We start from the raw sequence: 16,343 nt of genomic DNA, 5'->3' as shown, positions 1-16,343 counted from the left end.
AGTGATCCAGTTGAGGAGGTCAGACATTTTGGTGAATTTGCTGGATGTCAAGTCAGAACCATTTGACTGAGACCCAGGAGGACCTGGCTGAGAGCCCCTTCTTTGAACCCGTCTGAGATCCATGTTGGGGAGGCTGTGACCCTTGCTTTCTTGGAGGCCTCAATGCCTCACCTCCTTTTCTTTAATTTACTATTTTAACTGAAACATATGCCAGAGTGTGTGTCTGGGCCGGGTATTGTGGCCCACACCTGTAATCTCAGCAGTTTGGGAGGCTGAGGCAGTAGGATCGTTTGAGGCTAGGAGTTTGAGACCAGCCTGGGCAACGTTGTGAGACCCCGTCTCTACAAAAATTAAAATATGAGCCAGGTGTGATGGCATGCACCTGTAGTCCCAGCCACTCAAGAGGCTAAGATGGGAGGATCACTTGAACCCAGGAGTTTGAGACTGCAGTGAGGTAAGATTGCATCAGCTTGCATCGCTGCACTCTAGGTGAGACTGTTTCCTAAAAAAAAATAAAAAAACAAAAAAATAGCTAGGTGTGTTGGCTCATGCCTGTAATCCCAGCATTTTGGGAGGCCGAGGCAGGTGGATCATGAGGTCAGGAGTTCAGGACCAGCCTGGCCAAGATGGTGTGAAACCCCGTCTCTACTAAAAATACAAAAATTAGCTGGGCGTGGTGGCAGGTACCTGTAATCCCAGCTACTTGGGAGGCTGAGACAGAGAATTGCTTGAACCCAGGAGGTGGAGGTTGCAGTGAGCCAAAATCATGCCACTACACTCCAGCCTGGGCAACAGAGCGAGACTCAGTCTCAAAAAAAAAAAAAAAATGTGTATCTCAGTGTCTCATCTTGTTCTTTCCAACTGACTCTGGAGATGGCTGAGCTAATAATGTGCAATCCTATTTACTGGGGAGATTTTTCAGGTCCTTTTTCCTCTTCTTTTGCCTGTTGCCTTGGCCATATCAGCTTGGACACCAGTCCTATCAAAAAGTAGAGGAAGGAACCTCAAATGAATGTCTTAAGCTGTGTAGTAGCTCTTTGATACAAATTTAAGTGACAGAGGAGTCTGCATATCGCCGACTAAAAGGGAATTTAGCTTCTGATTCTGTTAATGAGGCACCATCAGCTGTTTGGTAAGGGTCTTCTGGGTGCCACTGGAGCACTGTGGCAGGGATTACGGGTCCAGAAAGCAGTCGAGAGAGTCCTGTTGTGACAGAAAGGGATCATGGGGAAGGAACGACTACAGGAACAAAGACGCAGCAAGCCAGGCGCTGGTGCCTGCGCGGTGCTGAGTGCAGTAGGAACACAGGATATTGCTGAGCGTGGGAGACGGGGTTAGGGAAGGCTTCTCAGAGGAGGTAACATTTAAGAAGAGCTTTGATTCCAGGAGGGACAGGGCGTCCCACACTGAGGGGTTGGCACACACAAGGCAAAGAAGCATGTCTCGCCGGGTATGTGGAGGAAACTGCAAGTAGCCAGGACATCTCCAGCTTAAAAGGTGTGAACAGGCAAATGGTGGACCTCGTATGCCTGGCTGAAATGTGAACTTGGTTGTTTAAGCAGTTGGCACTGCCTTTGTGAGCTGGAGGTGACATGATCAGACTTACATTTTAGAACTGTCTCTGAGGTGGCACCATAAATGATGGATGAGAGAGGCCAGACACGGAGCGGGGACCAGTTAGGAGAGGATCCGGTGATCATCACTGAAGACTTGAATTAAAGGGTGGCAGTGGGAACAGAGAGGCAAGAACAGAGAGGAGGACAATTTTTTTTATTATTATACTTCAAGTTCTGGGATACATGTGCAGAACGTGCAGGTTTGTTACATAGATGTACACGTTCCATGGTGCTTTACTGCACCCATCAACCCATCATCTACATTAGGTATTTCTCCTAATGCCATCTCTCCCCTATCCCCCCACCCCCAAACAGGCCCTGGTGTGTGAGGTTCCCCTCCCTGTGTCCATGTGTGAGAAGAGGACAATCTTGAAGAGAGAATTGGCAGAATCAACATTGCGGGAGGAAGCAAGAAGGAAATTGAGAATTCTGTGGTTTCTGGACTGGGCCAGCAGGTGGATAGGGACACCATGAACTGAAGCTGGAAGACAGAGGACAGAGTAGACGTAGGTGGGGAAAGGTTGCGTTCTGTTCTAGACCTGTGCATTTGGAGTGTCTTTGGGCAGATGAAGGAGGCAGGTCTGTGAACCAGAGGTTAATAGATGGGATCTCCAGGTGTGACATGGCTGTTTCCACTTCCCTAGCGTATAATTGAGAGCCTCATGAACTTGTGCACCCAGTGGAGTGGGCACCTTTGTCTATGGTAGCACGGTGGTATGTCAAACGGGCTTCAGCAGGCATGGCTAACATTTTAGGCTGATTTTTCAGAAGTCAGAGAATTTTTTTTTTTTTCAGAAATATTAGTTCTTCTTAAATCTCCTGGGGCTCCCTGATACCTGCCCAGGCATCGCTCAGGTCACCTACACAGGATTGACTCGCTTGTCTAGGAGGACACCATTGGCTGGCATGGAAGCTGCCATCTTCACCCGCCCTCTCAGATGTTCCTCGCCTCCCTACGTGACCAGGGCCATGAGCACTCCCTCCTCCCACAGCTCTCACCCTCCTCCTCTGTGTTTGTTTCTCCAGTTTCCTAGGTGACCCCATTTAAGCGAATATGCAAGGAAGTGAGAATTTGTAACGGTGGCAGGTAATGAGAGAAAGCTGATGACAGTGAAGCATGTTTCTGTAGCCAGAGTGAGTCAGGGCTGCATTTTTCCCAAGTGAGCTAACACTGTTGGCTAATGCAGTTGCAGAGCTGTGAACTGAGCCTTCCATTGACTAATGCACCTGATGGCCTCAGGTGAACTGGGCTCGGGAAGGCACCGCCAGCCAGAACCACGGAGGACCCATCTCCAGGGAGGCCTTTGAGACCAGAAGTCTGTGGGGTGGCCCCCTGGGTTCTTGGTTCTCAATGAGTGACTGCTTGGGAAGCAGTGCTTCATTTGTGGGAAGAGCCAAGTGCTGTTGGCACTGGGAATTTATTGGCTTTAGCCTGTTAATCGCTTTCAATAAAACTGCCAGCTTCTAGTAGCCCTTCTACAGGGATTACCAGATGGATGTGAGTACTGATTTAAGACCACTGCCAGGGTCGCCTGAAGGAACACTCTGTGTATTACTGGGGCTTTAAATTATGCAGCCTGGTCAGAGCAGGGCAACTGGGCAGCTGCACCTGAGACTGTCAGGGCCGGTCCCTGTGGGCCTCCCTGATGGTTAGATCTCCCCAGGTAGAGAGCTGCAGCTGAAAACCCACACCTGAGGCTCCCCATGGAGCAGGCAAGTGAGACTGACTGTGGGCCCGAGATTCACAGACGGCAATCCTCAGAAACCTAGGGCCTTTCAAAAAGTGGGGGTCGCTGCCCAAGCTCTGTCAAGGGTGGTTGTCCCAAGTTGCTGCATTCAAAGTCCACACTGCTTTGCTGAGCAGGGCTGGCGTGGCAGTGAGGCAGCTCATGTTGACTTAAGGAGGTGGCTCTCCAGTTGGTGCTGAGGTAGACCTGGGGTTCTGATCCTATTAGGTCAATGGTTGTTGTCTCAAGGACTGATGTCGGAAGTCTGACTGCAGACTTCCCTTTCTCATTCTACTTGTCCCACCTGGTTGTTTGCTGCTTCCTGGGATGAAGCATCCCTGTGATTCCCTTTGACAGGTTCAACTTGTGCAGATACATTGTGAGTGGGTGTGAGCCCCAGTGCAGGAGCTGGCGTACAGGTCGGACATCGTGGGTTTGAATCCTGCCCCACTTCTTAACTCTACGATCATCTGCCAGAGGTCGGTAAAGGTTTTCTGGGCAGAGCCAGACAGTAAATACTTTACACTTTGTGGGCCATATGGTCTGTGACAACTACCTAATTCTGATATTGTGGCACAGAAGTAATATTTATTTATTTATTTATTTATTTAATTAGACAAAGTCTCACTCCATTGCCTAGGCTGCAGTGCAGTGGCGCGATCTCGGCTCACTACAACCTCCACCTCCCAGGTTCAAGCACTTCTCTTGCCTCAGCCTCCTGAGTAGCTGGGACTACAGGTGCGCCACCACACCCAGCTAATTTTTGTATTTTTAGTAGAGACGGGGTCTCACCATGTTGGCCAGGCTGGTCTCCAACTCCTGACCTCAGGTGATCCACCCGCCTCGGCCTCCCAAAGTGCTGGGATTACAGGCATGAGCCACTGTGCCTGGCCTGTTACAACAAAACTTTATTTACACAACCAGGTAGCAGACAGGATTTGGCCACAGTTGCTGAGAGAGTCTGATCTCTCCAAGCCTCAAATCTCTTATCTGTAAAATGGGAATAATTATACTACTTCACTGTGTTGTGAATGGGATAGATAAGACAGCATGTCAGGGGCTTACCATGTAGCCTGGGATGCCGTGGTGCTCAGGAAATGGTGGGTGTGTTAGATTTAGCCCCAGAAATGGCTTTGACTTTTAGGACTTTTCAGAAGACTACAGAGAAGTACAGCACCATGATTAGCAGTAGAATGGAAAACAGGAAGGGCTGTGGATTTAATGTTTCTTTTGGAATCTTTATAATATTTATTTATAATTTTAATTGTTATAACAATTTAGGACAGCTACAGCGATTGAATCAATCCATTAAGAAGTATTTTTTGAGCACCGGTTCTGGATTTAGCAGTGTGATGGGCACTTTCATAGGTAGAAAAGAAGTGCAAGGTATACGCTGCCCTGGCTGCTGAGTTAGGGAGGCAGAAATAACACAGTCGGAGTGATTAGAGAACAGCGGGAAACGAGGGACCATCTCGGTGACTGCTGGCCTGTGGGAAGGTGCAGAGGAGACGAGCTATGGGAGCCAGGAGAATCACCTGCCAGAGATGGAACTGGGGCTAGGTCTGGAATGATGAGTGGATTCCCATCAGCAACATCTGGTTTTGCCTTTTGTTTCCAGTTTGGACGATGGGCCAGAGGGTCAGAGTGAATGCTCTTGTCAAGCCAGGAAAAGGACTGTGTGATGAAGGCCCAGGCATCCTTCTCAGGTCCCTTGCAGACCATGAATGTTTCAGGATGGGGACTGGCCCAGGTGTCCTCAGGCACGGGCATCTGTTTCTCAGTTTCTCAGCTTCCCAGAGTTTCCTCTGTTGGATTCTTGGAAGGAAAGAAAAGGGCTTTGGGGAAGGCCTTGTTTAATGGGCAAGGTCCGAGCCTTGGTAGCCAGTGCTGGAGCCTGTCTGGAGCCTGTCAGCAGGATCCCATCTCTCCCGCTCCTCCCCATCCTGCTCACCTTTCCTTTGTATCTTGTGCCCTCCAGGTTGGACTTGGCCCAGTCTCTGGGACTCACTCAGCTGCAGGTGAAGACTTGGTATCAGAATCGCAGGATGAAATGGAAGAAAATGGTAAGAAAGGAGTGACTAACCATGATCCCATCTTGATGGGAAGGACTTTTACTCCAGGGCTGTTGGGAGGGAGGCTGGACCATGTGGCAGTTTGGGCTGCAGAGATTGGAAGGCCTTCTATGCTGCTGGCTTGCGGGGAAGCTGTTGGATCTGTAGGTTGAGCTATTCGTCTTGACCTGGATTTCCTAAACAGAGGGATATTCTTTTTCTGTTTCCTTAGAAATCAAAGGAAAAAAAGCTTACAGGCTTTTAACTTGCTAGTTTTTTTTAATTATTATACTTAAGTTCTAGGGTACATGTGCAGAATGTGCAGTTTTGTTACGTAGGTATACATATGCCATGGTGTTTTGCTGCACCCATCAACCCGTCATCTACATTAGATATTTCTCGTAACTTGCTAGTTTTAACCCTACCTGCTAGCCTTTTCAAACAACTTCCTTCTTCCTCCCACCAAGAGCTAAAAATAGAAGTCGGTACTCTTTGTTTATAATGACATAGAGGATGCATCTGTTCTTTTGGCTGTGCATCCTCTAACACAGTGATCCTCAAACTGGTGGGCCTCAGAGTCCCCTGGGTAGCAGGTTAAATGCAGAACTCTAGGCCCCCTCCCAGATTCTGGTCCCAGAGATCTGGGCCAAGGCTGGGAATGTGCGTGTTAACAAGACCCCTGGTTATTCTGAAGTGCCTGGTATCATGAGCACAGTTTCCATCATCCTGCTCTAGTGCCTAGCTAATGAATATTTCCATCTTTGATTTTTAAGTATTAGAATATATACATCCCTACATTGTGAGGAACTCAATTTCATTATCATTTATTTTTTTTCATTTAAAAAAGCACTATTAAATCAAAATTTTCCAAAGCAGTAAGACAGAGATCCCAGTTATGTGTTCAAACACATGGATATTGCATGAGTCAGCAAATATATATTTTGTGTCTCTTGTGAGCCATTCCTTGTCCTAGGCACTATAAGAAGTAATGAAATAAAATATCACCCTTGCCTTCATGGAATTTATGATCTAGTCAGAGAAACAAGGCCCAGGAGGTAGCTGCCAAGCATGTTATAATTAAGTGCTGGTTGTTACGGATTTATAAGCCCATGGGAGTTCAGAAGACAGGTAATGGAGAAGGTGGCCGGGAGAAGTTGAAATTGAAGGAGGCGGCCGGGCACAGTGGCTCACGCCTGTAATCCCATCAGTTTGGGAGGCCGAGGTGGGTGGATCGCATGAGGTCAGGAGTTTGAAACCAGCCTGGCAAACGTGGTGAAATCCCACCTCTACTAAAAATACAAAATTAGCTGGGCCCGGTGGCAGGCGCCTATAATCCCAGTAACTTGGGAGGCTGAGGCCAGAGAATCACTTGAATCCAGGAGGCAGAGGTCGCAGTGAGCCAAGATCACACCATTGCACTCCAGTCTGGGCGATGGAGCAAGACTCCATCTCAAAAAATAAAAATAAAATAAATAAATAATAAAAATAAAATAAAAAACCAAGAAATTGAAGGAAGAATGGATTTGGTTAGATAGTCTTCCAAAAACTCTACAGTGCTAAGCACACATGGACACCCTTTGGGGGAGTGGTCTCTAAAGTACTAGACTTGGGAGTGAGAAGCACCAGGCTGTGTTCCCATGCCTGCCCTTCCCAGGCTGATTTTGGGCAAGTCCCTTCACTGCTTTCTGTGCAAGATCCACCCACCACCCACCTCCTTCCTCGTCAATCATCAGCATTGAAATCAATGCCTCCTAAGTAGCAGAGGCATTGTTTAAATTGGTTATCAGTAATCTTTTCATGAGTCAGATGATTAAGGAATCGACAGGCAGCCTCCTCTGCCAGCACCGCCCAGTGCCTGTGGGACAATGCGTGTGCCTTCGTCTCTGACGTCACTTGTTTTTCACCAGCAACAGCGTTGCTGGCACGGTTGTGGGCCAGTTATTGATGGGTATCAATGCCATGTAAACCAAAATGGAAGTAACTTAGCAGATTTAACCTCAGAACATTCTGCAAGCCAGTCACCTTCAGGTCCCTTTAGGAGCCAAGAGGCCCAAGCTCTCAGTTCACTTTTGAGATAATTCATTGAGCATTTAACACTCATCGGGCCATGGAGATGCAAAGATAAGACATGAGTCTCTCCACCAGAAAATAACATTATAAAAAGGTGCTCAGTCAAGTGCAGGAGACAGACCTGCGAACTGGTATTATTATTACACAGAGCAGTCAGGGCAGCAGCAGGGAGATTTGTAGGATCAGCGCAGAGAGTGGAATAGCAAGGCTGTGTTGTGATCCTGATTGCTTCATCTAGTTTCCCAGTAAAACTCTTTCAAGGCTATCTGTTTAGGTACTAGGGAGGAAAAGAAAAAGATAATTGGGTAATAAAGATGTCTCAAGGCTAGTAACCTAATTGGAACTGGAAAAAGATTAGCAGTTGATTCTCAGACTTATTCACATGGCTGCCAAGGGTAACCTTGCCAGAACCAAGATAGCGTCTCTGACGAGTTCTGACCGGTCAGCATTGGTAACCTATAGCGGGTTGGGTAAATTTAATCTTGCACATTAACATGGGATGCTCACCCTCTATTCCATGGCTGTTGGCTTTAGTTCCCGCAGGACCCACAGTGTTTTGCAACAGGCTGAAAGAGCCTCATTATTCGGTGGTCTCTTTGAGCTCTAAAATGCAATTCTGTTCTGTGAGAGGATCCAAACAGATACCTCCTTTCTCTCCTAGTCACAGAATTGGGTGGGCCCCACACTATTCACGGTCATTATCTTTCTCATGAAAAGTCCCCAAATAGTTAACAACTCCATGAATTATTACCAGTAGCTCTCTGTGTAATCTTGGGCAGGTTACTTAACCTCTGTGTGCCTGTTTCCTCTCCAGTAAAAGGCCTAACACATACCTTTTAGGGTTGTGTTATTAACTGAGCTAATCTCTGTAAAACACGTAAATAGGACCTGCCATATAGGATACAGCCAAGAGATGTTATTGCCATTATTATCATTATTAGTATTTTTATTACCTATCCACAAAATCCGTGTCTTCAGAGAATCCAAATATTTGGAGGCCAGGATACATAAGCCAAAAGTGAATTCTGTGAGTTTCAGGGACTCAGTGCAGCCCTGAGTGTTTGTCCTTTCTCAGTCCCTGCTCCCCAGTCATCTCCCAGTCAGCGCCTTCGCATGTGGGACCCTGCTTGAGGTCTGGTGGAACATCACATCTTCAGGCTGAGAAAGTCAGCTAATGCGAGCAGCAGTGTCTGGGAGGAGATTCATGCTGGGGAATCCAAACTTGTTTTTCAGCTTCATGGAAACAGTCATCAGTTATGTGGCCCTCGCTGCCCTATAAAGCTGCAGAGAGAGACAGAGAAAAAGGAACAAAGATCACCCCCACTAATAAGTCTACTGCCTGGAGTCTGCTGGGAGGTTGGGTAATTGCAAATAAATACCAGACATAGAACAGTGGCCCATTTTACATATCCCTCGCACATTATGCTGAATGCAATACTGCTAAGACTGTTAGATTCAAATGGTCAGGAGGTTTGTGTTCAAATCCCAGCTCTGCCCTTGGCTTGCTCTTTGATACTGACAAACTCTGTCAGCTCAGTTTCCTATCTGAAAAGTAGAGAGAAGGAGGGAGTTCATTCCTGCACTGACATTCCCTGCCCCCTACCCAGGCTGCTTAGAGGGAAGCAAAAGGCCCGGTCTTAACACCTTCAGTAACGGAAGGTCTGAATACCTCGTTGCAGAGTTTGGAGGAGGGCCGTCACCAGGCACGGCTAATAAAATTGGATGGTGTGCTGGGTGTTCTTCTGGGAGGCAGAAGGAGGCATGTGACCTCTTAGACAAGGAGCTTTTTGGCTTCTCTGGACCAACGGGACTAAACTGGCTCTAAGAATAAATGGGGAGAGGGCTCCTGGGAGGAGGGCCACAGGGTGCATGTGAATGGGCAGCTCCTGATGGAGAGTGGTTCTCAGATAATTGCATGTCTCAGGTGTGCTGGAAGGCAAGGGGCCAGAGGTTGAGTGCAGAAAGCAGCCAAGAGAGTAGTTATCTCCCAATTATTGCTTGTGCTGGAATGTTTTATTCCATTTAGAAAATGGTCTAATTGTTTTGGGGATTTTTTTTTTTCAGGCAGTAGGAAAACAGCCAGGTGGGGTCCGTCCAAACCGTGTGGGTGGTGTTCTCTAATTGCTGGGCTGGACTTTCTTTTGCCAATTAGGTGGCTTCCACAGACCTGCCCTTTTCTAGTTTGATTACTACGTGGAGCAACTTACTTTTGTATAACCTCTTTCATACTGAGTGGATCTGCTTTCAACATGTAAATTCCATCTTGGCACAATTGGGTGCTTTCAAAAGTCTGCACTCAGACTGAAATCAAAATCAGATAATGACTTATGTGAAAAGAAATACAGGGAATGTCTTCTCCCCAGGGGTGGTTTCTGTCAGCATCTCTACCTCGTTAAAGCTCCCCTTAATATCTGTGTGTTAGCTCTTCATGTGGAAAGGACAGTGGTTGAGCAGATTTTTAGCTAAAAGGAGGTGTTTACTGAGAACTTCTTGGTTTTCTTCCTTCATACACAAAAATTAACTCAAAATGAATCATCTTCTAAATGGTGAGAGTGAAAACTATAAAACTTAGAATATGAGTAAGTATTCATGACCTTGGATTAGACAAAACCTTCTTAGATATGACAGCAAAAGCACAAGCAACAGAAGAAAACATAAATTGGGCTTCATCGAAATTTAAAAATTTTGTGCTGTGAAGGACATCATTAGAAAAATGAGAAGACAGCCCACAGAACGGGAGAAGCTTGCATCTGATAAGGGACATGGATCCAGAATATTTAAAGAACTCTTACAACTCAATAATAAAAAGACAACCAAATTTAGAAATGGGCAAAAGATTTGAATAGACAATTTCTCCAATGAAGATATACAGCTAGCCAATAAGCACTATGAAAAGATGCTAAACTTCATTAGTCATCAGGGAAATGCAAAGCAGAACCACAATGAGATACCACTTCCCACCCTCTAGGATGGCTGTGGTCAAACAGACATCAACAAGTGGTGAGGATGTGGAGAACTGGAACCCTCTTATGCAGCTGGCTGGAACGTAAAATAGTGCTTTGGAAAACAGTCCTCAAAATGTGAAACATAGAGTTGCCAAATGATCCAGCAATTCAATTTCACTTCTTTCCCATGTTCATAAGAGCTTCATTCACAGTAGCAAGCAACCCACGTGTCCATCAACTGATGAGTGAATGAACATAGTATATCCATAAAATGGATTATGTACTGACAAATGCTACAACATGGATGAACATTGAGAACATTATGCTGAGTGAAAGAAGCCAGTCACAAAAGTGCACATATTATATGATTCTGTTTATATAAAATGTCCCAAAATAGGCACATCTGTAGAGACAGAAAGCAGACTAGTGGTTGCCTAGGGCTGTGGGCAGATCGGGTAGGGGCTGGGGGAAAATAGGGACTGACTGCTAATACTATGGGGTTTCTTTTTGGGGTGATAGAAGTGTTCGAAAATTGCCTTGCGATGATAGTTGTACAATTCTGTGACTATCCTAAAAATCACTGAATAGTGCACTTTAAATGGATTTGGTATGTGAATTATATCTCAAAGCTGTATAAAAAATAAGTTTTATGGTTTCATCCTTAAAATTAGCACCTGGAGGTTCTCTGCTGCTCTTGAAGGAAAGAGGAACAGTCAGTAAATATTTAGGGACTGCATAGAAGTTAGCTGGAAGTTTGATTCTTGGAGCATGGAGTAATGGAGAGAAGCAGGGTTTGTCTTCAAGAAGCTTATATACAAATATAGAAGATATGATTAAGTTAGGTTTATAAATAGCAAAAATATCTCCCACCCCTAATCATCTGTGCTAATCCAGGTCCTCTGGAAGCCCTTCTCACTAACTGCCCAGAAAATCAACGACTATGCCAAGCCAGTGGAGGAAGGAGTGTCTATTACATTCCAAAGTAAAATATAAATATTTTTTAAATTATCCCTGTCTACCTCCTGGGACTCTTGTGTGGGTCACAAATTGGGATAATAAGGGTGACAGCCCTTTGAAGTCAGCCAAGGCCATTTAGGGTCCAGTTATTTGGCTTGCTTTATATCTTTCCTCGACTCTACGGAAAGGTTTGTTGAGAAAGCCTAGTTCATTTGGTAACAGTTGTCAAACACCTGCTATGTGCAGGGGCCGAGTGAGAGGGGCAGCAGGTAAACATGCAGTGACCACAGTTTCTGAAAAGTGCTCTGGCCAGGACACTACCAGGACACTAGAGGCTGCTCCTAAGGCACATAGCAGAGGGCATTTAACCTAGACCTGGGGGATCAGGAAGGCTTCCAGGGGAACTTAGCCAGGAGAAGGAGGGTGGATGGTATATATATTATATTCTGGGCAAAGGAAACCTACCATTCAGGTGCAGTTCTGGTCCTTTCATACATATTATCTGTTGGTCACCCTCACTGTCACCCTGTAATACAAGGTATTATTATTCCCATTTTACAGATTAGAAAACGGACACTCAGGGCCTTTAAAGGACTTCCCAAAGACAAAGATGATAAGTGGCAGAGTTGGAATTTAACTCAGTTTTTCTACTATCAAAGCCAAAATGCTTTTTAAATGCTGCTGTACTACTTCTTCAAACACTAGACTACATGTTTTATAAACATTTTTTTCTGATTACAGAAATACTTATTTTTGATCATTGTTGAAAGTTTAGAAAATATAGAAGAAACGTAAAGATTAAAAATGATCCATGATCCTGCAAACAAGGTGGTGTATAGGTTGTCTAGCCTCCAAATTGGATTATGCTAAGAATCTGGTTTTTTACAAAACTATATTAATAATATTTTCCATGTTATTAAACATTCTCCTATATAGTAATTGTAATGGTTGTCAAGTATTCTGTCTTTGGGATTTACTATAATTCTACCCAATTACATAGCTAAACTTTTAGGATATCACCCCCCTCCAGCTTTTGCTGTTATCACCAATATTGTGATGAATATTTTTGCAGATCAATCTTTGCCTCAGTCTTAGATAATTTTTTAGAATTTAGCCTAAGGAATTTCTGTATCAAAAAGCTATGCACATTTTAAGGCTTTTGATCTGAACTCTCAGATTGTCTTGAAAAGGTTGTAACAATCACACTTTCACACTGTGTGTTTTTTTCCTGCTTGCTACAAATACTGTTGTCTTTTTAGCTTGTCAACTTGACAGTTACTGCATTAACATTTTGATTTTCATTTCTTTCCTTATTGTTGAAGTTGAATTCTGAAACTGCTTATGATTACTGTATTAAATGCCAAAATATGTAATATTGACCAAAAGTGCATTGAGCATCTAAAGAATGGAGGTGTCTTTGTAGACCAGAGGTGATGGGTTGAGAATATAGTTTACCAAATCCTGCAATTTCACTGCCAGAACAGATGGTTTAGATTCAATGTGAGGTTATACTGGGAGTGGAAAGGCAGAGGGAAGGAGTTATTTCTTAGATTTAATAACGATTTCTTACTCACGTAGGTTCTTAAAGGTGGACAGGAAGCACCCACAAAACCCAAAGGTCGACCCAAGAAGAACTCCATCCCCACATCAGAAGAGATTGAAGCTGAAGAGAAGATGAACAGCCAGGCCCAGGGTCAGGAGCGGCTGGAGCCCTCTCAGGGGCAGGAGGAGCTCTGTGAAACACAGGAACCGAAAGCACGTGATGTCCCCTTAGAGATGGCAGAGCCACCAGACCCGCCCCAGGAGTTGCCAGTACCCTCTTCGGAACCCCCACCATTAAGCTAAAGTAAAACCCTTTTGAGGGAAGAGGGAGACTGGGAGAAGGGAAAAGAGAGAAGGCAGGGAGAGTAGGGAGAGAAAACCTTCCAGCAGCCCAGTAAACTGGGGGAGAAGAGACTACCTGTCTCCCTCCCTCCCACAGTTCCCATTGGCCTTGTCATCGCAAGCATTTGACAAAGACCTGTCTTGGGCCTTTCTCTTCCTGAAAGGCTGCTTTAGCCGTGGATGCCCTTGATTAAGGGAGAGAGCGCCTAGGAGCTGCCTTCCCCAGCTAGGGTGACGGCTGTAGGGTTGGGTCTGTGTTGCAAGCCCTATACCCCAGCATGCAGTGGAGAGTGCTTAGCTCTCTCCCTCCCGACCTCTGGGCAGCCAGTCATCAAAGCAGACAGACGTGGCGGCATGTGGGCAGCATGCCCAGGTTCCTTGCTGACTCAGCACTTATTTCTGTAGTTTTAAAAAAGAATTTAATGTTTTTGGTTGTATTTTTTTGGGGGGTGAGGGTGGGCAAAAACATGGGGGGAGTTCTGAGTTAGAAATGTTTCTGAATCAAGTTTGTTTGAAGACACGTGTGCCTTTGTACCCATTATAAAAGATGGTCATAAGACCCGAGAACTGGTAAGCTTTTTTTTTTTTTGCTTCATTTACCTATTTATGCCTAGTGTTCCATTATTGGAACGCTAAGCTTGTGGGAGTTATTTCTATCCTACTGCTCAAGGTCATCGCCAAGATCTGATTTTTCATAAAAAACATTTGTGACCTTCGGCATAAATGGGTTAAGTTTCCATCCCTGAAGCTGCAATGCAGATATGTTCAGATAACTTTTATTTTTTAATTAAAAATAAATCTTTCGAAAGGACTGTTTTGTGTCTTCTGAGGAGTGTATCTAACCCTTCCTGAATGTGTCCTATGGGAAGAGAGACCCCGAGAGTGAACCAGACTCAGGGGGGCCACCTTTTCCCCGTCTATAAAACAAAGGATTGGGCAAGGCCATTGGTGTCCAAGTGCTGAGAACTGTGGGAGCAGAACCGAGCCTCTGGGATGAGGACAGGGCAGAGTAGCTGGGCTCTCCCCTCCACCTGTCCCCTCCACCTGTCCCCACCGCCTTCTGCCAGAGCAGCGCCCTTCTCAGCCGCTTCACATTTGGGGCGTCCAACGGTCTTACTTTTTTAAAGAAATGTATATGCTTCAAAAGTCAAAACTATAAAAAAGAAGTCGGGCCGGGAGCAGTGGCTCACGCCTGTAATCCCAGCACTTTGGGAGGCCCAGGCAGATGAATCACCTGAGGTCAGGGGTTCGAGACCAGCCTGACCAACATGGAGAAACCCTGTCTCTACTAAAAATACAAAATTAGCCAGGTGTGGTGGTGCATGCCTGTAATCCCAGCTACTCGGGAGGCTGAGGCAGGAGAATCGCTTGAACCTGGAAGGCGGAGGTTGCAGTGAGCCAAGATCGTGCCACTGCACTCCAGCCTGGGCAACAAGAGTGGAACTCCATCTCCAAAAAAAAAAAAAAAAAAAAAAAAAAAAAAAAAAAAAACGAAAAAAAAAAAACTTGCTTCCACCCTGCCCTCTCCTCCCCTGAATCCCCGGTAGGTAATTATTTTTATTGGTTTCTTGTTCATCTTTCCAGGCTTTCTTGACTAAGTGTTCATTTGGATGATGGGCTGTGCAACTTTTAACAAAGGAAAATCTGATAACTACTTGACTAGATGTGCCGGGTGATTTTAAATTTAAAAATGGTGTTCCACGTTAATTTAAGACCAAAAAGAAGGAGGCTCTAGACTGCCTACCAGGAGGACTCTGCCTCCGTTTTTCTTTTGTCCGATTCCCATGCATTCTGGCCCAGAGCCTGATCTCACAGGGGTCACCTTTATGATCACTGCCCCGGCATGCTCACCTGTGATGCCTTACAGGGCCGAGTGCCCATTTAGTGGACTCTCAGTTACTAATTACACAGCAACTCTGCCCAGTTGCAGGCTTGGAGAATACCCCAACTGACTTTCAACAGTGGCCTCAACAAGGAAGCCAAACCTGTTACTAGTTCTGTAAAACAATCACATAATTCATTTCAAAGTTAAACAGGAAAGGTCCGCGTGTTTTCCCTCACCTGGCAGGCCGCCTGCTTTTCTCCATTAACAATCAGAAAGTGACTGCAATTTTGACTTTGCCAAGGCAGTGCCTCATCCCCTTTGTTACTGAGATCAACAGAGAAGGCAGTCTTTTTCTTAACTCTTGTGAATAGACAAAGGAGGGGAGGATTTGGCTTCTGAGAACCAGTTTGAGCAGACCACACCTAGCTGCCTGTGCGAGGTTGCTTGCACCAAGCGGGCAGAATGCTGTCTCCTCCACCTCTAGCCCACCCCATGATACAGTTTTATGATCTGCCTACCAGGTGGTGTCACAGTGAGACAAAGAATGTGCACAATGGCCAAAGTAAGCCGGTGGGTCAGTGTTAGTTCTGTCTCAATCCTAAGGAAGTGTTCTGTCCCATTCGCGCTACCCCAGAGAGGCCTCCTGTCTGGATGCTGGCTTCCCAGGATGGTGTTCCATCTCTTGTCCTGGGCTCCCATGACGTCCTGTCCTTTTTTTTAAGTTCAGGGGTACATCTGCAGGTTTGTTACATCGGTAGGTTTGTGTCATGGGGGTTCGTTGTACAGATGATTTCATCACCCAGGTATTTCAGCCTAGTACCCATTAGTTCTTTTTCCTGATCCCCTCCCTCCTCCCAGCCTCCTCCCTCTGGTAGGCGCCAGTGTATTTTTTTCCCCCTCTATGTGTCCATGTGTTTTCATGATGTCCTCTTCTGAGGTGCCTGACAGTGACTGTCACTGCACAATATGCGTGTCCGTATGCAGTGGTATTCCTGAGTGCTGGGTTCTGGGCGCTATTTCTGACCTCCGACTCTCACCCCTTGGCATGTGACCTGTGCCTTTGTGTCTTGCCCGTAGGGGTTGAATTCACTGGTGAGTGTAAGACCTCTGATGGTCTTTCCTTGTGTTTTGGAGGATCCAAGCACAAGCCCTTGGCTTGTCTTCCAGGCTCAGTTACGCATGGCTTTGCCTGGTGACCCAGAGAGGCCAGGCTGGGCCTTTTAAAATGTTATTTTTTTAATTGACAAATAAAAATTGTGTATATTTAT

The 16,343-nt window shown here is 45.7% G+C and overlaps 1 protein-coding gene across 1 annotated transcript in view; it reads left to right on the top strand.

The window, feature by feature from the left end:
- Nucleotides 1-14,061, top strand: part of BARX2 (BARX homeobox 2) — a 76,834-nt gene extending 62,773 nt beyond the window's left edge. Inside the window, exons 3-4 of the mRNA XM_030829333.1 lie at nucleotides 5,322-5,406; nucleotides 12,945-14,061. Of these exons, the coding sequence (XP_030685193.1) occupies nucleotides 5,322-5,406; nucleotides 12,945-13,211 (352 nt within the window). The 3' untranslated portion in view covers nucleotides 13,212-14,061. The remainder of the gene's footprint in view (nucleotides 1-5,321; nucleotides 5,407-12,944) is intronic.
- Nucleotides 14,062-16,343: the final 2,282 nt, after the last annotated feature.

Source organism: Nomascus leucogenys, chromosome 15, assembly GCF_006542625.1.
Source record: "Nomascus leucogenys isolate Asia chromosome 15, Asia_NLE_v1, whole genome shotgun sequence".
In the NCBI taxonomy this organism is placed as follows: domain Eukaryota; kingdom Metazoa; phylum Chordata; class Mammalia; order Primates; family Hylobatidae; genus Nomascus; species Nomascus leucogenys.
This window is presented reverse-complemented; position numbering and strand designations above follow the sequence as displayed.